Source organism: Mytilus californianus, unplaced genomic scaffold (genome assembly GCF_021869535.1).
Source record: "Mytilus californianus isolate M0D057914Y unplaced genomic scaffold, xbMytCali1.0.p SCAF_7, whole genome shotgun sequence".
NCBI lineage: Eukaryota > Metazoa > Mollusca > Bivalvia > Mytilida > Mytilidae > Mytilus > Mytilus californianus.
Window position 1 is genome coordinate 64,789,483 of NW_026262723.1, and position 27,977 is coordinate 64,817,459.

General features: G+C 31.4%; 2 protein-coding genes and 1 long non-coding RNA gene across 3 annotated transcripts in view; 2 read left to right on the top strand and 1 right to left on the bottom strand.

The window, feature by feature from the left end:
* LOC127707593 (cytoplasmic phosphatidylinositol transfer protein 1-like) overlaps positions 1-11,480 on the bottom strand; it is a 30,714-nt gene extending 19,234 nt beyond the window's left edge. The window contains exons 1-3 of the mRNA XM_052212192.1: positions 11,258-11,480; positions 4,012-4,160; positions 2,843-2,931 (exon numbers count right to left, since the gene is read on the bottom strand). Coding sequence (XP_052068152.1) covers positions 2,843-2,931; positions 4,012-4,160; positions 11,258-11,305 — 286 coding nt within the window. The 5' untranslated portion in view covers positions 11,306-11,480. The remainder of the gene's footprint in view (positions 1-2,842; positions 2,932-4,011; positions 4,161-11,257) is intronic.
* LOC127707596 (uncharacterized) lies at positions 987-2,134 on the top strand. The gene is made up of 2 exons (XR_007984966.1): positions 987-1,577; positions 1,872-2,134. It is a non-coding gene; the product is annotated as an uncharacterized LOC127707596 (long non-coding RNA).
* Positions 11,481-11,596: 116 nt separating the features above from the next.
* LOC127707587 (26S proteasome non-ATPase regulatory subunit 12-like) lies at positions 11,597-26,997 on the top strand. The gene is made up of 11 exons (XM_052212185.1): positions 11,597-11,842; positions 17,544-17,603; positions 18,295-18,423; positions 19,333-19,440; positions 19,878-19,982; positions 20,918-21,067; positions 21,512-21,646; positions 22,134-22,246; positions 24,641-24,818; positions 25,847-25,924; positions 26,738-26,997. Exons 1-11 carry the CDS (start codon positions 11,705-11,707, stop codon positions 26,945-26,947), a joined length of 1,404 nt encoding a protein of 467 aa, XP_052068145.1. The 5' UTR covers positions 11,597-11,704; the 3' UTR covers positions 26,948-26,997.
* The last annotated feature ends 980 nt before the right edge of the window (positions 26,998-27,977 follow it).

The following is a 27,977-nucleotide window of genomic DNA, read 5'->3' on the forward strand; positions in this document are numbered from 1 at the left end:
TTCTACAGATTTTACCATGTCAATAATTGTACCTTCCAAAGGTAATTTAATTGCTGATTTTTTATCATTCTTGTCAGGTTTTAATCTTGCCGAAACAAAAGAAGGATGTTCCTGATCTTGAGTCTCTGAAGATTCAGGTTCTATATTGAGAACTGTTGCCATTTTATGAATAAATGAAACCCACTCAATTGGATCAGAAGCACCAGGTGCCCTTGTGGTACCTCAACTGGGGTGCATGTAAACATTTGACTAGATTGTGGCAATGCAGACCCATCATCAATCGTTTCTTCTGGATCAAGATAAGAAACCTGATCTTGATCAACATTCGTCATTAAAGACATCTGATTGTCATAGCTTTTGAATTTGTCAAAATGTGGCCTTTGGTTTTGCAAAGTTGCAAAACTAGGCTTTCCAGGAGGTTGAACTTCAAGAACATTAGCATTGATATCAATCAATTTCTTTTTGAATAAGTTTTGTATTTGTAATTGTACCTGTTCTTGTACAATGGCCGAAATATCGACTATACAAGTGCTGTTGTCAGGTGTATTTTCAGTGACAGTGTCGTCCTTTGAAGCTCTGACTGCCGCCTCCACAGGTGGAATTATGTCTTTGAAATCTGTCAACCCGTCTACACAGGCGGGTTGAGACAGTTTATTCAATTTAATTGTCTTCTGAACACTTTTTTCAATCATTTCATGATCAAACTCTGATGCTCCTTTGACCAATTTTTGCAAATTTTGCATGGAAATGACTCGTTACAAATACGATGTTTGTAACATTCATCGTGCTCATCCAGTGTGTTCATCTTGTCCGGACACCTTACACACTTCTTAAACTTATCTTCCTGTTTCTCCATCTTACGATTCAAATTCTAATTATCCAAATAAGCGTACGGGGAAAGCAACGCATGTGCTTTAATGGCGGCCGCCGAGAGAAACTGAAGAGAAACGCAAGGGAGATAACTGGAGGTATTACCGTATTTATAACAAGAGTGCACACGCTGAAATGTCTCGCCTTCTTTACTAATCATTGATATTATGTTGATAGTCCTAAATATAAAGCTTTAATACAACTGTCACATAAACTTAACATTAACCAAGTAAACTAAACATTGACCAATGAACCATGAAAATGAGGTCAAGGTCAGATGAACCATGCTAGGCAGGCATGTACAGCTAACAATTCTTCCATACAACAAGTATGGTTGACCTATTGCTTATAGTTTAAGAAAAACAGACCAAAACACAAAAACTTAACACTGAGCAATGAACCTTGAAAATGAGGTCAAGGTCAAATAAAACCTGCGTGACTGACATATAGATCATAAAATATTTCCATACACTAAATGTAGTTGAACTATTGCATATAGTATTAGAAAAAAAGATCAAATCTCAAAAACTTAACTTTGACCACTGAACCATGAAAATGAGGTCAAGGTCAGATGACACCTGCCAGCTAGACATGTACACCTTACAATCATTCCATACAGCAAATATAGTAGACCTATTGCATGCAGTATTAGAAAAAAAGACCAAAACTCAAAAACTTAACTTTGACCACTGAACCATGAAAATGAGGTCAAGGTCAGATGACACCTGCCAGCTAGACATGTACACCTTACAATCCTTCCATACACCAAATATTGTAGACCTATTGCATACAGTATAAGAAAAACAGACCAAAACACAAAAACTCAACTATAACCACTGAACCATGAAAATGAGGTCAAGGTCACATGACACCTGCCAGCTAGACATGTACACCTTACAATCCTTCCATACACCAAATATAGTAGACCTATTGCATACAGTATAAGAAAAACAGACCAAAACACAAAAACTCAACTATAACCACTGAACCATGAAAATGAGGTCAAGGTCAGATGACACCTGCCAGCTAGACATGTACACCTTACAATCCTTCCATACACCAAATATAGTAGACCTATTGCATACAGTATAAGAAAAACAGACCAAAACACAAAAACTCAACTATAACCACTGAACCATGAAAATGAGGTCAAGGTCAGATGACACCTGCCAGCTAGACATGCACACCTTACAATCCTTCCATACACCAAATATAGTAGACCTATTGCATACAGTATAAGAAAAACAGACCAAAACACAAAAACTTAACTATAACCACTGAACCATGAAAACGAGGTCAAGGTCAGATGACACCTGCCAGTTGGACATGTACACCTTACAGTCCTTCCATACACCGAATATACTAGACCTATTGCTTATAGTATCTGAGATATGGACTAGACCACGAAAACTTAACCTTGTTCACTGATCCATGAAATGAGGTCGAGGTCAAGTGAAAACTGTCTGACGGGCATGAGGACCTTGCAAGGTACGCACATACCAAATATAGTTATCCTATTACTTATAATAAGAGAGAATTTAACATTACAAAAAATCTGAACTTTTTTTTCAAGTAGTCACTGAACCATGAAAATGAGGTCAAGGACATTGGACATGTGACTGACGGAAACTTCGTAACATGAGGCATCCATATACAAAGTATGAAGCATCCAGGTCTTCCACCCTCTAAAATATAAAGCTTTTAAGAAGTTAGCTAACGCCGCCGCCGCCGTAGCCGCCGCCGCCGCCGCCGCCGCCGCCGCCGGATCACTATCCCTATGTCGAGCTTTCTGCGACAAAAGTCGCAGGCTCGACAATAAAAAACTCGACGAACGTATGGGGAAGTAGAGGGAAATTGCAACTAGTTAAGGAGGCAGGTAAGTGGAAATATTGAAGTGAACAAGCTTTTTACTTCTTTCTTTCCCATACAGTCTTTTTTCAGCAAACATCATTTAATTGTGTTAAAAACTAACCTGTTTCTGTATAAGGGTAATAATTCCATGCTTTTTCTATGATGTAGAAAATATTTGGGATCATACTTCTTATCCAGCTAGGTAATCGGCTGCAAATAATGCAAGATAATGTTATAATAAATAAAGTTGTACTTAATAAATAAATAAATTACATATACATGATGGTTAAAAATTATAGCTCCATATATGAATAATATGTACACTTTTTCAAATGACCAAGCTTTTTTTATTTAATCTTAAAATTGCCAGTCTCTGAGACCTCAATTTCAAGGTCATAAAGCAAGGACCTCATATCAATAGACCTTAGGTCTCTACTATACATTGTTCAAGAGTTATATTACCATACATCTTATTTTTAACATTATAGAGGCAAAAACTTCTAGAAAATGTCACTGTACTACTTCAAAGAAAAAATTTCCTATTAACATGATTAAGACATATTGCAACTGACAATTTAGTGTAAATCTTTTGATGATATATATTACAGTTTCTTAGAAGCATGAGCAAGCAAAAGCAAAATAATTAAACATGACCTTGACCTCAAATAAAAAGACCCTAGGTCTCTATCATTTATGTTTTATGAGTTACTCATACATTCCATTTATGTCGAATACATAAAGGGAAAGATGGATAGACCTTAAAAAAATAATCAGAACAAAATCAAAAGGTCTTTCAAAGTGGGAAGACCTAATAATAATAATAATAATAACAAAATCCAAAAGGTCTTTCCATGGAAAAGTGGAAAGACATTATAATAATAATCAGAACAAAATCCAAAGGTCTTTCCATGAAAAAGTGGAAAGACATTATATATAGTTATAATAATAATCAGAACAAAATCCAAAGGTCTTTTCGTGAAAAAGTGGAAAGACATTATAATAATAATCAGAACAAAATCAAAAGGTCTTTCCGTGGAAAAGTGGAAATACCTAATAATTACCTTATAGTCAACCTACAAAAAACACAGAAAAAATTGTGAGTACCTTCCGCAGTCTCTTCTATCAATATCAATGATCAGCATGTCACACACCATGTAGCAGGTTACTTAAATTTGTCTATACATGTCTGTACATCTATTGACACTTGGATTTTTGGTTTTATTTTCACAAATAGTCACCCACTCCTCAATGAGCCATGAATGGCTTGATATTTTAACAGATTCTACTTACCTAGACAAATAAATCCTTTTCTCTGTAAATCTACCCTTCCCATGTTTTGGGTGATCACATTCTTCATTCTTAACAACTTCTACTCCTTCTCCATTTTCACTTTGTTCATGACTGTGCTTTGCAATCATATACAGCTGACCAATTTCATACTGTAAAAGGAAAAAAATATCTTAATAACACATTTCTAATGCCCTAAAGGACAAAGAGTGATAAGGACCATTTTTAACTTTAAAATGATGAATTTATAGCCGCATCAGCAGGGCACATATTTCTGTAAACTGTGAAGTGGCATTCATTTTTTTCATTAAAAATTTGTTTTGTTTTTGTTTGTTCATTGGACATTATGCCTCACTCACACTATCAGTTAACTGTGAAATCTTCATCAAAACCCATCAATACCCTTATCTGGCATATAAATGTATATATATATATTTTAAAACAGTTCATTTGTAACGATCTTGATTACTAACTTTCAAGTTGGTGTGAGCACAAACTTTTTTAAACCAAAACTTTAATCTATATATACATGTACCTTTAATCTGAAAAGGAACAGAAAGACTGGGGAACAGAAGGATCGACAGACACAAAGACTGCCGAACAGAAGGATCGACAGACACAAAGACTGGCGAACAGAAGGATCGACAGACACACAGACTGGAAAACTTCTTACTATCATAGGAAGGTGATATACATCTAATTTTGACTTGTTTCTAAGGAAATACTTATTATTACTTGAGGACTAAAACATGAAAAATGTACCCAACTAACAAATGGCTATAGCATATATACTAATTTTATTTACAATTGAGTACAATTAGTTGATCATTTTATTACTGCAGGGAAGGATTATAATAAATGTAATATTTCAATACATACAATTAGAAAGGGGTTCCGTGGAACCTGAGTCTCGCCTGTAATTGCTGCTATCAGTGTATGTGTAATGTTGACTTAAAAAGTGAGTCTATTTATCAATAAAATACACTATTTAAAAAATAATTCATTTTTTTTGTTTAGATGCTATTTCTTGGTCTTGAAGATCAGCATCTGTCCAAGTTTCATAATAATCCATAAATGTTTACAAATTTTTCATGTGAACAAAATTTAATCCCAGACTGTCTGTAAATGTTAACTGTAAAAAACTAAGTCCATCTATCATGTCTATCAGAAAAAAAACAGAAAATGAAAAAAAAAATATTTTCAAAAGTTTGCTCCAGACATACTATTAATCATAAAACAGCTTCTGCCAAAGTTTCATAAAATTCTATGAAGGTTTGAAAAGTCCATTTATCAGTAAAATATGGAAAAAACGAAAATAAATATTTTCAAAATTTCGCTCTGGGTACTGTCTTTTGGTCATAAACAATCTTCTGTCTAAATATCATAAAATTCCATAATGGTTTGACAAAGTTATTGATGATTGAAAAACTTTAACCGCAGATCTAGACTAAGTCTGAATGTTAACTGCAAAAAAAAAACTAAGTCCACTTATCAATAAAATACAGAAAAATGAAAATAAATATTTCAAAATTTAGCTCTGGATACTGTTAGAAGTTTTAGTCCTAAACAACCTTCCGACCAAATTTCATAAAATTCCGTGCAGGTTTGACAAATTTAAATTATTGATGTCTAAAAAAACTTAACCACATCCACAAACTTAAATGTTGACACTGCAGAAGTCAACGACAGAATCTAGGACCGTTATGTCTCGTTTTCACGACATAAATGTCACAGGCTCGACAATAAATATAAAATTCAGATTTCACTTAGCAAGACATATACTGTTTACACTGGGTTTCAATGACTGCAGTGTTTTTTTCCTTGTATATGACACACTTTTCCTTGTATATGACACACTTTCCCCTTGTATATGACACACTTTCCCTTGTATATGACACACTTTCCCTTGTATATGACACACTTTTCCTTGTATATGACACACTTTAAAAGGATGTATAGGATTCAGGTCTGCCAAATTTATCATAAGAGTAAAATTAGTTAACCATTTTATTACTGTAGGGCAAGGATATAATTTCAATACATAAAAATGTACAATTTTTATTTCATTCTGCATAACATATACGTATTATATCATTATGTACATGATGTATGTGAAAAATCTCTAAGAATAGCTGATTACTTTTTTTTTGAAACATAATCATGATAATACATATATGCATACATTTGTATGTCATTTAAAGATGTACATGACCAAACATGAGTTTTGTCGTGTTTGTTAGATAAATCTTAGTGCAAAAAAAAGTCTATACCCATTATACATTGTACCTATCTTTCATCAGGAAATTATAATGGAAATTTAGATGACAGTATCTTTAAAAGAATCTACACTTTGTTTAGAATAAATGAAAAAAGAGAAAAACATCCTGGTTATAAGATATTCATCAGCATCTACATAAGGATATAAATGAAAAAATTCAATAAGCAATGATCATGATGATAAGTACATGTACAAAGACAGAAAAACTTCCATTGTTAAGAAAAAATTTGAACTACTTGTAATGTATCTTCTTCCTTTTTTTTTTATCAAATTAAACAAAGAGATGTAAAACACTTTTTTTATAATAAATACAAAAGGAATTTAAATCACAACAGTCATCACATCCTTGTGCAAAGAAGGCAATAAAAAAACATAAGCCAAAAAAACATACAGCTAGGTAAAAAACAATATCAATAGACAACAAACTGTCTTAGTACAAAACACTAACATACCCACATACAAAACCCTAAAGGTAAAGTAACATGGATTCTTGACAAAAAACCGGGGTTCTCAGAAAGTAAACAGATCTTACTTCACTAGTTGTACAATTCATATAACTTTATGATAATTTGCATTCCATGATGTCAGAAACAATGAAAAGAAGAAGGGATTGTGGCTATGACAAGTGGTACATATATATCTGCATGATAATTGATATGTGGTCATCTGTAACAAAGATATTCCATAACAATGATAACAGTCAAAAAAAAAATTGATGGTATCTATAAAAATTTTGTTTCGACATCAGTTTAAGAATTAGCTTCATTGTAAGCATCAACCTACTATCAAGGAAATTATGATATAAATTGTAAGCCATAGAATATCACATCAAGTGGGTGATACATTGTGATATAAACATGTACACAATATGCAGGTGCTGCTAGAATGTTGCTATTAATTACAACATGTACAAATGGAAAATTCATAATAGGAGATAGAAATCGTTTTTTTGTTGCAAAAAGTTTAGTTCTTCATTTTTTATTACATGTATTAAATCGAACACCATTTTCTAGAGGTAAGGTAAGATAGGAAGTAGACCAAAATGTATCTGTATACATAGTATCCATATTTTAAGATTTAAAGGCACAGATGAGATCAACATAACATGTAATCATTAAAGTCATATGAAACAAGTTTCTTGTAATTATAATGTAAAGAAAATCATTGAACCATTGCAGGGTTTCCCCTGGGTCAATTTTCTTTCTCGCCACCAGGGTTGCCAAAACAATATATTTTTCACCATTTTCAATTTTGTTTTGCCAACTAAAATAAACATATTTTTGTTTAAAATTCTTTCCAACAAAAAAAAATCAGTTTGCCACATTGTTGTATATTGTAATTCTACATATCTATTTTTTAATCTATATTGTAATAAATAAACATGCAATAATAACATTACTTTTTAAAAGATACTGTAAAATTGCAATATAGATTATGAAATCATCATTTTTGACTTCTGTGAACACAGGATTCATCTTCTTTAAGTTTATCGGATACTTCCTGTCTAGTTGAAGGCTAAAGGCTAAAGTCATAGATTTACTTACTTATGAACATATTTGTTCATGACAACACTTTTCTTTTACGGACCATCTTCAAAACAAAAAAAGGTGGAGACTCAAAACTATGTTTCAAACATATGTGTCGCTAAAACGATTGCAAATACCCACTTCAAAACAGTTATTTCTATCAAAGTTAAAGGACAAAGTTTAAAGTCAGAGACTTTTCTTACTTTTGAACATTTTTCGTCACGCAAACAGTTTACTTTCCCGGACCATCGTTAAAAGAAAAAGAGGAGATGTAAAACTAAGCTTCAAACGTGTTGTCTAAAACGATTGTTAAGTACCCACTTCAAAACAATTATTTCTATTAATCTTGTAAATAATAGGTGACATACAGACCCCATTTAACCACATCATTTCATTAAACAATACAATCAACACCTTTATCAGTTAGTAAATTGTCCGGCCAATAGCTATAAAATGCAATCAGCTGATTATTGATTTTCTATCAAAATTGTAACGAGTTCAAGGTGAATTCCCAGTATTGCCTGATCAGGGGAAAGTTTGAGAAACCTGAAAAAAGCAAACAAGATGAACGAAGTCGATCCGTTATATTTCATTCGCCAATACTGAATTTTAATTGCCACAATTTCTATTTTTTTGCAAAATGCAAAAATGGCGATATGCCAGCAGAAAACCTGCATTGCATGCATATATACTACATGTAAACTAAGCCTCTGTGGACTTGATTTACATTTATTATGAATCTATAACATATTATCAACAAATAATATTTAATTCAGTGATTGTTGATCGCAAGCTAATTTACTTTTGTTCTGGAAGTTAACCTGATTGTGAAATTGATAAACAATCAGCACAAAATCATTCAGCTTGTGAAAATAAGATGAATTGAAAGAGCGATGTTAATTATTTTCCCCCATGTATTCCCATTTTTATATTAAACGTTTCCTTTAATTGTTCTTAAATGATTTGGTGTATTTCATTTGTTCTTTAAAAATTAATTATTACTATTTACCTTCTAGTGCAGGCAGCACATTTGTTTACATTCTTCAATCAAGTGTTTTTCCTTGCACTTGCGCTGTGCATAGGACAAAGTTCTAACGAGAGGTCCAGTTTGCACCGTTAGCCACGAGTCTGATGCTTAATTCGGACTGGTGAGTATTTGCAAAATTTTGTTAAGACACATAAGAATAAATTGCTTCGCCGAGCGCAGCTGGATACGACTGCAGAGGTCCAACCCTGAACAGTTGGGGCAAAAATGGACGCAATATTCGTGCTTGATACAGGTCTGAATTTGTATTGTATCTAAATATTTGACACATAAAAGGTTTCTGACACAGAATAACTGTAGTCAAAGAACTTAGAATTCGTTATATGATTTGAATTTATATTCATTTTTTGGCTTTTGTACAATACACTTTGCTGTTGCGAATTGAGCCCCCCTACCCCACCAAAAAAAATAAAAAAAATTTACCCCCCCTTTTTTTATGGCTTTTGTGCAATACACTATGCTGTTGCGTATTAACCCCCCCCCCCCCCTTTTTTGTTGCTTCTGTGCAATACACTATACTGTTGCGTATTAACACCCCCCCCCCAACTAACACACTTTTTTTTTGCCAAAAAAATAATATTTGAAGAATTTTTCTTTTTAACTTCTGAAATTTGAAATGAGAAAAAATTGACCCCCCATAATTTCTTTTTACCCCCCAAAAAATTCTTTCCCTCAAGATATGGTCATAATCTCAATTCAAATTTCCAATGGAGTTTGCAACCATAATTACCCATTTAAATTTACCATAGTGATAACTTAATCTATTTTATAATAGAATTTAAAATATGGTGTCAAATCTTTCATATGGATTTTTTTACTGGTCTTCCTTTATAAATATGCATTTCTTTAAACATAATTTAAAAGCAGTGTAAGGGAGGTAATCAAAATGTTGTATTTGGATTACCTCCCTTACACTGCTTTAAATTATGTATTGTTCAAAAGTATTTGTCCATTAACCAGGAAACCCTTGTTTTTCCCCTTTTTTCCTTAACAGTTTGAGCCATAACCCCCCAAAGCAAATCCTAACCATCCCTTTGTGGTCTTGAAACTTGTGGTATAATTTCAGAGAGATCCATACACCGTTCCACAAGTTATTGTCTGGAAACTAGAAAAATGCTTATTTTTGGCCCCTAATTCCTTAACTGTTGGTACCATAACCCCCAAAATCAATCCCAACCTTCCTTTTGTGGTATTGAACCTTATGGTAAAATTTCATAGAGATCCATTCAATTAAACTAAAGATATTGTGCGAAAACCAATGTGTCAACTTTTTGCGGTCGTATAAAAATATCAGAATATTGGTCTTAGGACTAGAAGTTAGAAAAGAATTTGGAGTTCGTCAAGTAGTTAAGGAAAAATATCTGCTAATTAGGGTACAGGAGGACAATAATTCAATAGCATATAAGATAAAAGAATTTTCTTTTACAAAAAGTCCACATACATTTGTTTTTATAGTAAAAATTAGCCATTCAAGCATATCAAACCTACATGTATATTCAACTATTTGTTTTTTAAATTTGAAGTATCATGACTTATAACTTTTAAATTCCACTTTTTTATACAGTGATTTTTACACAGAATAGTTCAGACATACTTTGGTTTGACATTCATAGTAATATTTTTCTCAATATATAAATTTTATGCTGATATTAAAAGTAATTATTTGTGGATCAAAGTTTTTAAAATCATACTATGTAACACAGTTCACCATTCATTGATTGTTGCTTGCTAACCATCCAGTGGCATTTTGAATTTCTTTCTTTGCTCTGAACTATCTATTACAGCAGAGTACAAATTTTGTTTTGATAGTTGTAGTTGTTGTCATGTACATTTGTACAATATATAATGGCATTTCAAATTACAATGTTTTGTAAAATCTAAGTCGGAAAATGTCACCAAGCTGAAATTTGTTTCCGCCAAAAAGCGTTTTTATCCACTACAAATTGTTTGATCTGCCACTTCATTTTGAAAATTATAGCTTTCTATTTGACAATGTTAGTTTTTTACTATTGGGGTGAAAAAGTGTGTACACTAACTTTTTGGTCCTGATCAAAACAATCAAGTCATTATTGTAATTCACATGTTTTGCACTTATCTGTATCTTGACTCATTTCCAATTTTATAATAATGTAACTCACTTTCACTATAGATATGAACAAACCGATATTTCGTTATGGTTAATTTTTCATAACTTGCAAGACTAGAAGACATACAGCATGTACAGTATCTATGACTTCACTTTTAAGATATACATTAGTCCAAATAATTATGAAGTCTTGCAAGGCTATTTTAATTTTTTCTGTGACGCCTTCAGGCCTTGCAAGACGTCATAATTATTTGGACTAGATATACATGTAAGTTAAGAAAATAACACCAGTAAAAAAATTATTGTTTGTTTACCTCTTCAACTGATAATGGCATGCATATTCTATATTCTTTTAAATGCATTATGTATTTAGCTGTTTAACATTTCAGTAGGAATAAAAACCTCCACAGCATTCACTTGTACTACTAGTAGGTTGAGCTGCTAATCTGTATTAATCTTTTGATTTTCAAGATTATCTAAAACAATGAACAGTCCCGAGGAAACCGAAAACATTTCCGGATTTATCATTTCTTCCGTTTCCCTTTTATTTCATGAAATTAATAGTAAAATAAACATATGTTTCCTCTAAGTTTTCAGATTCTTAAAAGAAAGATAAGTGCCAATAGTAAATTCGTTAGTTAATATCTTCTCAGCCATCTGATTGACATTTGCAGAAAATCAAACATGAAACATTAAGAAAATTTGTCAATTTCCCGTACCCGACTTTAAAATATCTTGAAATCTCGTTTAACTGCCGTTAAATGCGAGAGTTCACAGAAACAAAAATGGACAAACAACTAACCATGGAAGGGACCGGCGAGGAACAATCTAAAAAGATGGAGGTGGACTACAGTGCCACAGTTGATGAGAAGATCCCAAAGTGTGAAAAATTGGCTAAGGTAATTACATAAGTAGAAAACCCAATGCCTCTTTTTATAGCCTACACACGTTACAATTAATTTATGTGCTGTAACCATCTTCAATTTTGCCCTGTCATCATGATCTAACATGGTCCAGTGCTAATTACTAGTTTGTGTACATTGTTCTAGCATTACATGACAATCTATCTAATATGAGGCAGATGCTACCAAATTGGTTCCCAAAAGTTATTAGTTTTAAGACAGGTCCATATAAATTTGGACAACTTGGACACTCTACAAAAAAGACAACTCAGACTGTCTGAGAAAACTACACTACAGTATATATAAATTTCAACATGTTGAAGACAACTATATATAAACTTCAGTCTTGAATGTGTTGAAGACAGTCACTTCAAAGTTTAAACTAGGACCTACTATGAAGACAGCTATGATTGTTGACTGTCTATACTGCCAACTCAGACAGAGTTTGACAGGAGAGTTATGACAATACTGTCGTAGATGGTACATATATTTCCAATAATGGTAAAGAAAACATTGCATTTAATGTTTCAAAATTTATTTGGATCAATATTTTTAAACCAGAAAGATTACAGTCTTAAAGCATATGTTACTTATGTAACTGTGTTATGCACTTAAAGACAGTTTAGGTGAAATTATGGGAATCAAATTGAATATTTTCAAGCTTGTACTGTTTTAAACAGTTATCATGACACATAACATAATATCCATCAAATTGACAGCATGGACAAAGTTGTAATAGGGGGAAAATTTAACTGTCAGTGAGCAGGCACTTTGATCACAAATTTTAGGAATCTTACAATATTTTACTCTTTCAGGGGTTAAGGGGTTTATAAAACATATTTATGGTTTCCTATTCAATTATTCTGACAGTTATAATATTTACTTATGACCTGTACAAAATTTACATAAACGTATTGTTGAGATATGATCAAACATTTGATGGCCTTCCTTTTAAATGTTTAAGGTACTAAATAATATGATATACATGTACATATGTTTTTGTCAAGCGGTGTTAATGAACAATTTGCTGAGAGTGGAAATTTGTCTTTTGGAAATTATATGAATAAAGGCAAACTTTGTCAAAGTTTTTGCTACATTTTGTGCCATGAGCCCAAGTTTATTTTATTTCAATTCTAAGTTCTCTGAGTCGTGCATGGATCCCTAAATACAGCATGGACTAGCACCACTGCATATCTTATCTGACTGTCAAGCTGAACAGACTGTCAAAAATAAACAAACCTGGAGTCAACAAGTCTAGCTAGGTCAGTCAGAGCTCAGACATAAACAAGTCGTTTTTTTGTTTTTGACTAACAGAAGTCCAAAAACGTATTTATTATAAAAATGTGTTTTCATTTTCAGACTTAAGTCAGAAAATGACAGACTTGTTTAGGTCTATTTATGATAACTTTAATTGACGATCAATGTGCACCACCTATGACATCATAAACCTGTCTGAGAGTTCACAAGGACCTGAGCTATCTATATTAATTATCTAATTGAACATTTTTACTTAACATAAGATTAATTTCCTCATTTTGTTTGGTAATAGATGGTTGCATTGTAAAGTACAATGTAAATAAACATTATCACCGTTTTTTTAGGCTCTCATGCATATTTTTCTTTAGCATGTTTAGAAGACAAAGCATTGTACTTCAATGTTGTCATAATTTCATGTAGATGCTTGAACTTTTTATAAATGTGCTTGGGTCTTGAAATTGACCAATTTTGGTAACTTATTGACTTGTAGCTATAGGAGTCAATATTTGCAACTTTTAAATTCAGGTCAAATATTTCTTCCTTAACACTAATCATGCTAATTGACTTATTGAAGTCATAATTTGTCTTAACTTAAAGGGAGACAAATCTAGAAACCTACAAATTCAGACCACTATGAGTCTAAAGTAGATTTAGACTTATTTATGTCTGAGTTCTGACTGTAGGTACAGGATGCATTTCGATAAAAAGCTATTTTACCTTACTCTATACAAAGCATTTCAAATTCTTCTATTTCAAGTTAGATGTACATGTACTATAAATCTCGAAATGTTTAACCGAAACCTTACTGGAAGACTTTCAGGAACCAAATACTAATTTACAAATATTCCTGCTTACACAGGTCTGCAACAGGAAGTTGATTCATGTAAGACAAGATGTGGAACCAGTTCAATGTTTACAATTTTCAATAGTAGTTTTTGGCAATTTTGACACTTATTAAAGACTATATCCCGCCACGTTGAAAACCTTATAAACGTAATTTCTTGAAATGAGTATACTTCATGTTCTACTGATTTCATGTTCTCATTTTTGAATTAGTATGATTGATCTGATAAATTCTTGCAAATATCTATACATAGTTACAGAGTCAGAGGGCAATCATCTTACTCTTTTAATTTAAACTAACTATTGCTTGCTATGTTACTATGTTACTGCTGTTATATGATTTATTTATTGAGATAAATACATACTGGACAAGAATAAAAGTCATTCTTTTATGCTAGATTCATTAATATATGATTATGCTGGAGTCTACCAACTACACTTAAAGCAAGACTATCCAGCATTCTAGAGGAACACTATGACTCTTTGTTTCTCTTTAAACAATGTTAAATACTGAGAGATTTCTTTTTTCTTTTCTATATTGTTTACATTTTCACTAATGTTAGTTTTTCATCAAGGGTAACACCTAATAATTTGGGTTGTGGGTTGTATTTAATAGCTTTGTTAGTAATAACTTACCTATGAATACAAACCTGTTTTTGTACTTTTCCTGTGTGTTTTCTATTTCTAAAATAAATACAGTACATATATAATCTGTCTTATCTGTATCCTTTACGATGAACTGCGCATGCACGAAAGTATTCATATGAATTTAAAGACACTAAAACGTAAAATACGAAATAATTAAGTATCAAACTAAACGAGAGAGACAATTATAGTTCTTATTTAGCAATTTTAATTAAAAAAAATTATAATTTCCTGCCTTTTTTAAAACACGAACCAATCCGTAGATGAATCCGGATTCATTCTGAATTTATTATCCACTTGTCACTTCCCGTTTTCATTTCGTTTGGAAATCGAAAGTAAACGTGATCTAGTCATGATAAATTTACAATTTAAAGTCATTAGAATTGTTCCAATAAGGATTTGTACAAATCTTTGGTTCCAACTTTATAGAATTAGTTCTAAATATCGCTTTAAAACGTTTTTAAGTATAAATAATGCAGTGAAATAGTCCTTACAAGTTCATTTATGCTGTGATTCCTGGTTTAAAAAAAAATGGATCCCAACTTTTGCTGATTAGGAATGTACCCTGAAACTAACTGAAGTGAAATTGTGAACTAGATTTCTAGATCTTATATCCTAATCTTCGTATTAAAGTGCCACATCAGTTTAATCATGCAGTAACTGCCTAGTATGCCTAAGTCCTTCAAAGACAAAGTCTGACAAAGATGTATAGATAGTAATATACATCCTAGGTCCCTTGCTGCTACCCAAAATAAGGTTGATTTTCATCCCGCGCAAAAGTGACTAAAGCCCTCAAAATCCTAGCTTAAACCCTGGATGTACCGTTTTCTGCATCAATCATCAATTACATTAATTTCTCCTGTTTTTTTTCTAAATCATTACCAGTATTCCAAAACGTGCTATCAACATGATCAACAGAAAATTTATTACAAAACTGTTGAAAAGAAATAATGAAATTTCAAAGCCTTATGGGAGTCTCAGTACTGCATAATACATGAATGATAATACTTGTTTTATACAGTTTATGTTTGTGGATTTTAATATTGATCATGTTGATAGTTTTGGATTCCAATATTGATCATGTTGATAGTTTGTGGATTATAATATTGATCATGTTGATAGTTTGTGGATTATAATATTGATCATGTTGATAGTTTGTGGATTCTAATATTGATCATGTTGACAGTTTGTGGATTCTAATATTGATCATGTTGATAGTTTGTGGATTCTAATATTGATCATGTTGATAGTTTGTGGATTCTAATATTGATCATGTTGATAGTTTGTGTATTCTAATATTGATCATGTTGATAGTTTGTGTATTCTAATATTGATCATGTTGATAGTTTGTGGATTCCAGTATTGATCATGTTGATAGTTTGTGGATTCTAATATTGATCATCATGATCATTTTGATAGTTTGTGGATTCTAATATTTGTCATGTTCATGATATTGATAGTTTGCGGAAGTGCTTATGGTTTAAGTTCATTTTGGAATTAATGGTTTCAGATCTAGCTAGAGTATACATCTAACAAATCAATGAATAATATGCATTTCCTTTGGTATTGACCATTGCTCCATCATTTTTATGAGCATTTATACTTTCTGAGTACATGAATTTTTATACGACCGCAAAAAATTTTGCGGTCATATATTGGTATGACGTTGGCGTCGTCGTCATCCGAAGACACATTGGTTTTCGCACAATAACTTTAGTTTAAGTGAATGGATCTCTATGAAATTTTAAGAAAGGTTGGGATTGATTTTGGGGGTTATGGTACCAACAGTTACGGAATTAGGGGCCAAAAATAAGCATTTTTCTAGTTTCCAGACAATAACTTGTGGAATGGTGTATGGATCTCTCTGAAATTATACCACAAGTTTCCATACCACAAAGGGATGGTTAGGATTTGCTTTGGGTGGTTATGGCTCAAACCGTTTAGAAATTAGGGGCAAAAAAGGGGGAAAAACAAGGGTGACCTGGTTAATGGACAAATACTTTAGTACAAAACATAATTTGAAGTAGTGTAAGGGAGGTAATTCAAATACATAATTTGAATTACCTCCCTTACACTGCTTTTAAATTATGTATAAAGTAATGGTTAATGAACAGTTAAGACAATTTAAAAGCAGTGTAAGGGAGGTAATCCATATACAACGTTTTGATTACCTCCCTTACACTGCTTTTAAATTATGTTTGAAGAAATGCATATTTATAAAGGAAGACCAGTCAAAATATCTGGAAATGTTGCATCTTTTTTTTTTTTAACAAAAAATCCATATGAAAGATTTGACACCATATTATAAATTCTATTATAAAATAGATAAAGTTAGCACTATGGTAAATTTAAATGGGTAATTATGGTTGCAAACTCCATTGGAAATTTGAATTGAGATTATGACCATACATACATTGTATCTTGAGGGAAAGAATTTTTTTGGGGGGAAAAAGGGAGGGGGGCGGGGGTATAAAGAAATTGTGGGGGTCAATTTTTTCTCATTTCAGATTTCAGAAATTTAAAAGAAAAATTCTTCAAATATGTGGGGGGGGGGGGGGGGGGGTAATACGCAACAGTATTGCACAAAAGCAAAAAAAAAAAGAAGAGGGGGTAAATTTTTTTTTTTTTTTTTGTGGGTGGAGGGTGGGGTCAATTCGCAACAGCAAAGTGTATTGCACAAAAGCAAAAAATTGAACATAAAATTCAAATCATATAACCAATTCTAAGTTCTTTGACTACAGTTATTCTGTGTCAGAAACCTTTTATGTGTCAAATATTTAATTACAATCCAAATTCAGACCTGTATCAAGCACAAATATTGCGTTTATTTTTGCCCCAACTGTTCAGGGTTGGACCTTTGCGGTCGTATCCAGCTGCGCTCGGCGAAGCAATTTATTAGTATTATGATAAAAGATGTTTTTATAGAATTGATTGCAGTTATTTTATATTGCAGCAAGGAAAATTGAATGAAGCCTTGGACATTTTGCTTTCCTTAGAAAAACAGACACGAACTGTAAGTATTTTAATAAAAGTAACAGATGTAGATGTAAGTTATGTAATGACAGTTTCATACACAGTTGCATTATTTTCAATGTAGAACAAAATATTTACTAGCTTTCTTCTTTTTTGGAAAAGATAAAAAAATTAACATGTCAATATGCATGATATGTTTTACAGAAAACTTGGTGTAAAAATATTGCCCTAATCATGACCTGATTAGTTGATCTGATGAATAACATAAACACCTGATATGAGCTTGAAACCACATGTTTCCATATTCAGAACAATCTAACAATTTTCTTTTTTCATTACCTCTCAAATTTCAATCTCTTCTGCAATAAATACAATGAAATAGAAAACTATTCCAGAAAACCCAATAAATTACATGCTTAGATCATTCAAAATAATCATGATAATGTTTTTGTTAAGGTCAAATTACAATAAACATGTATAAATGGGTTATGTCACAGATATTGGTAAAACTTTGCATACAACTTTGGCTCCTTTGATTATAACTAAAAATAAAATAATGTATTTATCTCTTTTATTATCTGATATATTACTGATTGAATTCTTTCAAAAAAGGTGAACATTTACTGTTCCTTGACCTTAACTTAAGTCACTCTGTTCTTTTTGTTGAAAATTGGAAAATCTAAAGCCTCTGAAATTGCTGAACTTGAACGTGTAAATTGTATATATTGTAGGCATCAGATACTCACTCTACCAGTAGAATTTTGACAACCATGGTGCGACTCTGTTTTGAAACCAAAAACTGGGATGCTCTAAGTGAAAACATTATAATCATCACAAAGAAGAGAGGTCAAATTAAACAGGTAGGAAATTGCATAAGCAGGTATATACTCATGATACTGGAAAGCTTGTATGACTTCTTTGATTGACTTGCTATGTTTTCATTATACAGCATATGTCTTTGACACAAAAATAAATGGTATCCTTTCAGTGGAAATTTAATTTACTTAAATGCATTTATGTTGGTATCAAAGTTGAGATAATTCAAAACTTAAAAATAGGCATGATAGTAAGTTCACATACGATAATGCTGCTATACCAACTAATGAACTTCAGGCTTCATAGAAAGTCGCTACTAAGCATTTAAGGGGGTACGGAACACATAAGGGAGTTAAGTCATTAAAAATTATCAGAACGTTTTAATCATTTACTATTAGTAAATTGAAATCAAGCTTCTCAATGATCAAAATAAGTGTTTGTCAAACTTCTATATAAACAATGAAATTATTCCTGTAAATTGTGTGGTTCGAAATTCTTGAAATGTTTATATTTTTGTCAACAGGTCAAAATTTATGAAAATTAAACAAGCCTTATATATTTTAGTCAAAGTGTTGGGTACCCCTTAATCATTAAAATACTTTTCAAATGATTTTTAGATATAATGTGCAAGAACAAACTATCAAATATACTACAGTTAAAGATTACACTACCTCTGAATCATGGGTAGATAACTCATGATGCTACAATTCTTGGTTTCTAAAATTTGAATATATTGTCCTTTGTATCCTTTTAAATTACTTGTGCTATATTGTTGGCTATGAATATAAATTTTTGTTAAATTCAGCCTTTTTAATTCCTGAATATTTTTATTCTGAAAAAGACCCCTAACCTATTTCTGGAAGAAGAAAAAACAAAGTATAAATACAAGAGATTTGTATGCTTTGAAAAAAAACGGATGTTTTCATCACTGTTTTGGTATTGTTTTATTGTAGTCAGTAACAAAGATGATACAGGAAGCTTGTACTTATGTAGAAAAAACTCCAAACTTGGATGCCAAACTCAAGCTGATTGATACACTCAGAACTGTCACAGAAGGAAAGGTATAAAGTCTTCATTCTTTCAATGTAAATCTTTTTAAATAAAGACATCGATAAAAGTAAACATACGTCTAAAGTTTGTTTAACTTTGAAATGAGGACAATAGTATGAACATAAGCTTACTGTAATTAGTCAGTACATGTAGTAATTCCCAGCATATCGGTATTTTCTGTCTTAACAAATAGAAAAAATGAGATGGTATTGAAAAAATATGCATATGCTTAACAAGCTTAAAGAGTAGTAATAATTGTAAAAAGCATGAACTATGACCAAATGACAATGTACACCTTTTATTTTTCTTTTTCTTCATTTGAATGATTTTTGAGCTTTCTCAAACCGAAACTAGGACTTTGGAATTTAAATAATTTTTAGGAAGGTTATGAATTTTCAGGCTCTACAAACACAATTTGTATTAATTTTACAATCACTATACTTAACAGATCTATGTAGAAATTGAGAGAGCAAGGCTTACAAGAACATTAGCAAAGATCAAAGAAGATGGAGGGAAAGTTACAGAGGCAGCTAATATACTTCAGGAACTTCAGGTACTGTTAATGTAGTTTCTAAAATCTATGTAAGATGTTTGAAATATTTTAGTTTTGATAGATGAAATAAATGAATGGTCTCAGAAAAGTTAAATTATACAGTAATGTAATATTTTTAATATGGAAATTAAAGATTGGGAGGCACTTTTATGAATTTGATAAAGCATTCATTTGTTATTTACTATGTCAAACAAGAGGTATATAAGACAATCAATTAACCTCTATATATTTTACATATTTGTTTAATGTGCACACATGATACATATATGTTTTAGATTAATAAAAAAATATCAGTGATAATACTGATATTGTCATTAATTGCTCTCATAAGATTGCAAACATAGCAACACTAATTATTGTGAGTTACTTCCCTTATACTTGGTTATACATGAAAAAAACTAGACAAACTACAATTTTGGTTGCTGAAGGTTTCATCACACTCTTTTCAATGCTATTTACCAACAAAGTTAATCTGTCTAGGTGACAGAAGCGTAAAAGACAGTTTCTTTTGTGGTTGTCCAATTTAAAAGCATATTGTCAATAATCAATAATACTCTTAAGAATTATTGTTTTTAATTCATATATTTTAAAACATTTTTCCTACTGAATGGGTGTGTGATGTTTTTATACCTAAAATTTGTATTTTGTCAGAAGCATGAACAATGAGCAAAACCTATACCACATAGAAAGCTATAAAAGGTCCTTATATGCCAACATGTAAAACATGATGTATATGACAACATGTAAAACATGATGTCCAATTTGCTTTTGTTGCATTTTTATAAATGCTGATTTTTAGCGAGTACATTTTCAAGCAAATATTAGACATCGTGTTTAAACTGATATAAAGTCTTGTTTCAATATGACACAAGACTTCTGCTTTGAAAATGAACCTGGCACATGCAATAATAGTTTTGCCGCCAATATTTTTTCAGGTTGAAACATTTGGTTCTATGGAGAAGAAAGAAAAAGTAGAGTTTATTTTGGAACAGATGAGATTATGTCTCGCAAAGAAAGATTATATAAGAACACAAATAATAAGTAAAAAGATCAACACCAAATATTTTGAAGATGTTGGTACAACAGTGAGTATTATTTATAAATTTTACAAATTTTCACTCACAGTTAAAAAGTACAACTAATGCTCAAACATTTATATATATATATATTTCATTAGGGAAGGGCTTTTAAATTCTATACTATTTGTCATAATGTATGGTTCAAACTTTCCTGATTTTGTGTAACTATGCTAATACTGATTTCAGTGTAATTTCATGGAAGTGTCGCCAGTGAAAAGATGATGTTTTATACCAATAATGCAATTTCACGGATGTGTTAAAGTACTAACTCGTACTCGTTTGAATATCGGAAGTACATTTGATTTTAGGGCAAACTTGGTCCCATATCATACTTTCTCCTATATAGTCCTATACCATGTATACAGATCACAGAGAACTAAACATGGAAATAGACCATGTAAAATAATATCTGTTTTGAATTCCTCTATGATCTTTCATTTGATGTTTCAGGAACTTAAATTAAAGTATTATCAGCTGATGATTGAATTAGATGAACATGAGGGATCCTATTTAAAGATCTGTAAACATTATAATGCTGTCTATCAGACTCCAGAAATCAAAGATGATAAAGATAAAATGAAAGAGGTATGACAACAAATTAATTTTGTATATATATTTTTATTTAGAATAGATTTATATATGTCTTTGTTCAGAATGCACTATTTTGTCCATTTTATAATTGGTTTCATAGGATTTAGTGAGTAATGGGTCTTTCTTGAATTGTAAACAAAGCAGCAATACCAAAAATCACATTTAAAATGGAAATACTTATATGCATATGCAAATTTCTGTATAACCCATATACAACCATAGTTGAACTCATTGCTATTAATTATAATGAAGGTTACCACTTTCAAGGTCAAAGTGTCTTTTATATTAGAAAAGAAGCATTGCAACATAAATGAGTCAATATAAATATCCTATGAAGTCTGGCAAATAGAGGAAGTAAAATAATTGTAAAAGAAACATGTATACCAATACAAAAGCACGGAGAAAGCATTCAGAAATGTATTTTTTTTACTTGATAATTTGTGAAAAAACAAAATGAGTTTCTTTTCTGATTTTCTTGTAGGCATTAAGATATGTAGTGTTGTATGCAATATTAGCTCCATTTGATAATGAACAGTCTGATCTGATACACAGAGTGAAAGATGACAAGAACTTAGAAGACATACCAAGATATAAGTAAGTTTTCAGTACATGCAGTAACTCTACAGTCAACATTTGATCTTGCTACTCCCATTTTTGTCGAAAAAGCGAGACATAGCGATCCTACATTCCGTAGGCGGCGTCGTCGGCAGCGTCCACAAATATTCACTCTGTGGTTAAAGTTTTTGAAATTTTAATAACTTTCTTGAACTATCCTGGATTTCTACCAAACTTGGACAGAAGCTTGTTTATGATCATAAGATAATATTCAAAAGTAAATTTTGTAAAAAAAAAATATCCATTTTTTCCGTATTTTACTTATAAATGGACTTAGTTTTTCTGCCAGGAAACATTACATTCACTCTGTGGTTAAAGTTTTTAGAATTTTAATAACTTTCTTGAACTATCCTGGATTTCTACCAAACTTGGACAGAAGCTTGTTTATGATCATAAGATAATATCCAGAAGTAAATTTGTAAAAAACAAAATTCCATTTTTTTTGTATTTAACTTATAAATGGACTTAGTTTTTCTGCCAGGAAACATTACATTCACTCTGTGGTTAAAGTTTTTAAAATTTTAATAACATTCTTAAACTATCCTGGATTTGTACCAAACTTGGTTAGAAGCTTGTTTATGATCAAAAGCTAGTAATTAGAAGGAAATTTTGTTAAAATTTTGTACCTGTTTATCCGTATTTTACTTATAAATGGACTTAGTTTTTCTTCCAGTTAACATTACATACAGTCTTCAGTTAAAGATTTAAAACATTTATTAGATTCATAAACTATCCTGGATTTTTACCAAACTTGGACAGAAGCTTCTTACAATCAAAAGATTGTATTGAAAGGAATATTGTTATTATTTTTTTTCCTCATTTTTGTTGAGCCTGCGATTAACAGCAAAAGTAGGTGAGACACTGGGTTCCGCGGAACCCTTACGAATTTTTTTTCTTAGTATTAAAAGAAAACTTACATTGATATCGAAACTGTTTGTTTTATGTGTGACTGTGACTTGACTGTTTATGTCCCTCTCCATCTATTGCAGTTCATTCAAAATTCTGACCAAATAGCAATTTGTTCTATCAAATCAAACCGTTCCACTGGTCAGAAATTTCAACTAACTGCTGAAGAAAACCACAGTCAAGTTATCTTATTGCTAATTGATAAAATAAAGCATACTTACAATCCTATGAGAATTTATATTTCCACCTCATTTATTCAAACATGAAACCATTTCAAAGTATTATGTTCTAAGTGCCGGGAAATATTACCTACATGAATTCACATTAAAAAAGAGAATTTCACATATATATTACATCGTCATAACCAACACAATTTTAATAAGAAAAACCCATTTGAATTGCATAAGTTTTTATCTTCAGCTGGTTTTAAAAAATTGATATAATGACAATGTAATATAATATTTAAAATTAAATATGTGAGTTAAGGATGTACACCTCTGAGGAGCCAAAAATTTCTAGAATTAAACTTTTTTTCTTAACCTGATTTTTGGGTTTATATGACTGTAAAAAAATAATTGGTGAAGAAAAAATCTTATGGTGGTGCACTTCGTTTTTTTGCTACGGCCCTTTGAAAGTACCCAATTTTGATGATTTTCCCATTTTTCATCAATTTTTACCTATTTTTGGGCTATTATCGTGAAAACAATCACATTTCCACATTTAAACTTTTTTTCATACTTTCAATAAAGATGAAGTGCACCAATTTGAATAAATTTAACTAAAAAAAACTATAGGTAGGTGTTAATATAAGAAAGTTTTATCATATTTTGATGCTTTTTTGTGTCAAATTTACCATGCTGTCAATTTTGTAAATTTGTGATTTTTCTCAGTTTTAAGAACAAATGCATATTATTTCAACTTTTTTGTTATAAATGATTGGAAAAATAAATATCTAAGAAATTTGAAAAGAAAAAATGATATGGGATGTACATGATTCTGGTAAAATCATTTTTTGTACCCCTCACCCATTTTCTCAAAATTTTGGCTAAAAAGACTGACTTGATTGGTCGTAAAATTTGAAAAATTGATTACTCAAAAACTACCCTTTGTAAATACACAATTTTTTCACAGAGTTAAGTTTAATTATAACATTTTTAAAATTCATTGATATTTTCCACTTGTATCACATGTTTTAGAAATAATTCCAGAACGAGATTTCAACGAGACTGAAACGTCAGAAGAATACATTCTTAATGCAACTTATGATTGAAAACAACATTAAAAGACAGAAGTCTTTAACATTTGGGTTCACAGACTTGAGAGAAGAATATAGATATTTTTATGTTTGCAATACAAAAGATGAAAAAATGTCCATATCATACATACCTTCTTCCTTTCATTAGAATTATTTGAATTGAAAAAAGAAAGATTTATAAGACTATATCTCAAATTATTTATTTTCTTCAGAGAGTTACTGAAGTGCTTTACAACCACAGAAATTATAAACTGGAAACAGTTATGTGGTACTTATGAAGCAGAACTAAAGTTTGGCTCGGCATCCAGTCCTGCAACACATGTATTTAATACAAAACTAGAGGGAGGAGCTAAAAGATGGACAGACTTTAAAAACAGGGTTGTTGAACATGTTAGTACTCATATTTAAATATCAGTTTTGAAAATTCAGAAACTATTGGGAGGTTTATATTATTGCAAATAATGTGACTGGTTGAGTATCGCAATAATAGGAATTAGTATTTTGATATCTGATACATATATCTTTATGCAGATTGTCCTGAATTCACAATTATTAACCTCACATTTTTGTCCATTCATAAAAAATTGCAATAATATCTGAATTTACAGTATTAAATCAAAACAAGTTGCTCTCTCATTGCTGTTTTCAGCTGCACATACATCTGGATTAATCTCCACCAGAAAAGGCTTTTGTTTAAAATTTACAATTCTGACTAGGGATAAATACATATAGGGAGGCATGAATCCAATAGAGGCTTGTAGAAAATAGTTAAATTATTTATGTTCAATTTTGCCGGATGGAGTTGCAACCCTAATATTTTACGTTATGAACCAAATCTTGCAGCTGTGAGTTAATAAAATGTATGTAGCTCTGGTCTATACCTGAATCCAGTCACCTACCGTAAGTAGGAAACTTTTCCCAGGGTGTTATTTTCATTCATTTTTTTATTGAGATGTGTGACCAAACTAGTTTGTTCATAGAAATTGTGAAAATTTTAACTAAACAAAAGTTAATCACCTTGCATATATTTACTCCATATATTTTAATATACATCAGCTTATTTCTGTTACTAAATCATAACTTTTCATTTTCCCTATCATATGATAATTGTTGCAGTTATATCACATTTTAGAATATTTTTAAAGCAAAAAGAAGTTGTGAACTTGTGTATGTTTCAGCTTTCTACAATATTTTACAGATTTCATCAACATATGGCTAAACTGTGTACTAATAAGTAGCTTCTATATTGTTTTATACTTAACAGAACTTGTTTCAACTATTGGTCATGATAAATGTTTTTTTTCCTTTCATGTACTTTTAGCTGTGCAAAAAACTATATGTTTTATTATAAAATCTATGATCAATAATTAAATGTAATGACATGTTTAAATTATTCAACATTGTGTTTGTGCTTTCAGAACATAAGAGTTATGGCAAAGTATTACACCAGAGTCAGAGCAAAGAGAATGGCAGAATTATTAGATCTAGCTGAAGCAGTAAGTATCCATTATTTTGTGGTGGCTATGTAACATTCTGCATGAAGAATAAAGAAACACATTGGCACTATCCTTTATCAGATTTAAATACTGTATGCATTATTTTCATTAGATTATTTGTTGTAAGTAAGATAGCATGTCTCTTTAAATAATCATAACTTGAATTTTCATCAAACAAAAAATACAATTAACACAATTTTAAAAATCTATACCTTTACAATCATATGCCAGTTATCAAAGGCTAATACAGTGACCTCAAGATAATAATACTTTCAGGATGCATTTTTGAAGTGATGTATCCATTCTTCATTCTTTATTATATCCTCGCTTTAAAAAAGGGAGGTATACTGTTTTACCTTTGTCTGTCCATCCATCAGTCCGTCCGTCCGTCCCATGAATATTTTTCGTCGCATCTTTCTCAGGAACTACATTACAAGGATTTCTGAAATTTGGTTCCAGGGGTTATATGAGTCAGCTGTACCGTGTGATGCGTTTTCAGATTCATCACTTAACTACTTCCTGTTTACCTAACACTTATATCATTTTACACATGACATCCAAGTTGAAAATTTTCGTCACATTTTTCTCAGGAACTACATTACAAGGAAGTCTGAACTTTGGTTTCAGTGTTTATATAAGTCAGCTGTACCGTGTGATGCGTTTTCAGATTCATCACTCAACAACTTCCTGTTTACTGTCAAGTATTTGGACTGGGGGTATCATCAGTGAGCAGTAGCTCGCAGTTTCACTTGTTGATAATATATTGAATAATCTTTACCAACATTGAGGGACTGTTATTTGTTTACTTTGCAGGAGACAGAAGAATTTCTGTCAAATCTGGTAGTCAGTAAAACAGTACAAGCCAAGATTGACAGACTAGATGGCATTATTAACTTCCAACAACAGAAAGATCCTAATGACATCCTGAATGACTGGTCTCATAATATAAACTCTCTGATGCAGTTAGTCAATAAGACTAACCATTTGATCACAAAGGAAGAAATGGTCCATAAACTTCATTGATAATTCTCTTGTTTGTTTGTAGTATTTGTCATTAAAGCTATTCATATTTACAGTTAGTTTCATTAAGTCAAAATCTAAATGATTAGTTAGACCAGTCAAAGATATGACTGTTGAAACATGGCCTTAATATGAATTGTTATAGTGGTTATTGATTTTATGTTCACAAAAATAAATAGGTAGGTATTATGAAAGATATTTTTGTGAATACATGCAAAAGAATTTTGGTAGTTTTTGTCTCTTTTTTGCAATGTAGAGACTAAGCTGTGCTGTTTCTGACGTTTGTGGCATCAATAATTGTTATAGTTTTGGATTGGATCAGTTTAAGGAGAACTATTGGTAGGTCAATGATATTTGGTATGTAGTTGTATTCCCATTGACACCTCTCATTACCACAGGGATTATTTGGCTCACTCCCTCAGTCATGGTCTTTTCACTTTGAAACTTTTGCATAGTTTTGTCACTTCAGAAAATGTTTAGATATAACCACCACATGAAGGTACAGTTAATTAATCGAGATTAACCAATTAGTTTTTTTTACCTGCATTGTCAATGGTGAAAGCAGGTCTAGGAACCGCTTGACTATGTCTGCCATTCTGTCGGTTTGAAAGACATTTGGTAGAAAATTTTCATCAAAGTCTGGGTTCGAGAAAGGCAATGATTTTATTTTTGGTCTGCAGATTTGACAGTTGAGTTGTAGCTTATATGCAATTTTTATATCTGTCTTGCAGCTACTGCCTGTTTGCTGATAGTTTGAAATTTTACAACACTCATTATGCACAAACAATGTTGATCATACTTCTATACATTTGGTCTGCAGCATGTAAGCAATCTCATCATCTGCTGTGCAGCCACATCCTGTTTGCTGATAGTTTGAAATTTTAAAAACGGAAATTTTTGTCAATCTTTTCTTGGCTTCTATGTAAGCAAATAATTTTATATTTGGCATAATTTGGTCTTGAGCTTGATATCACGTTGTCGTCGTCGTCGTCCTCGTCGTCGGAAGACAGTTGGTTTCCGGACAATAACTTTA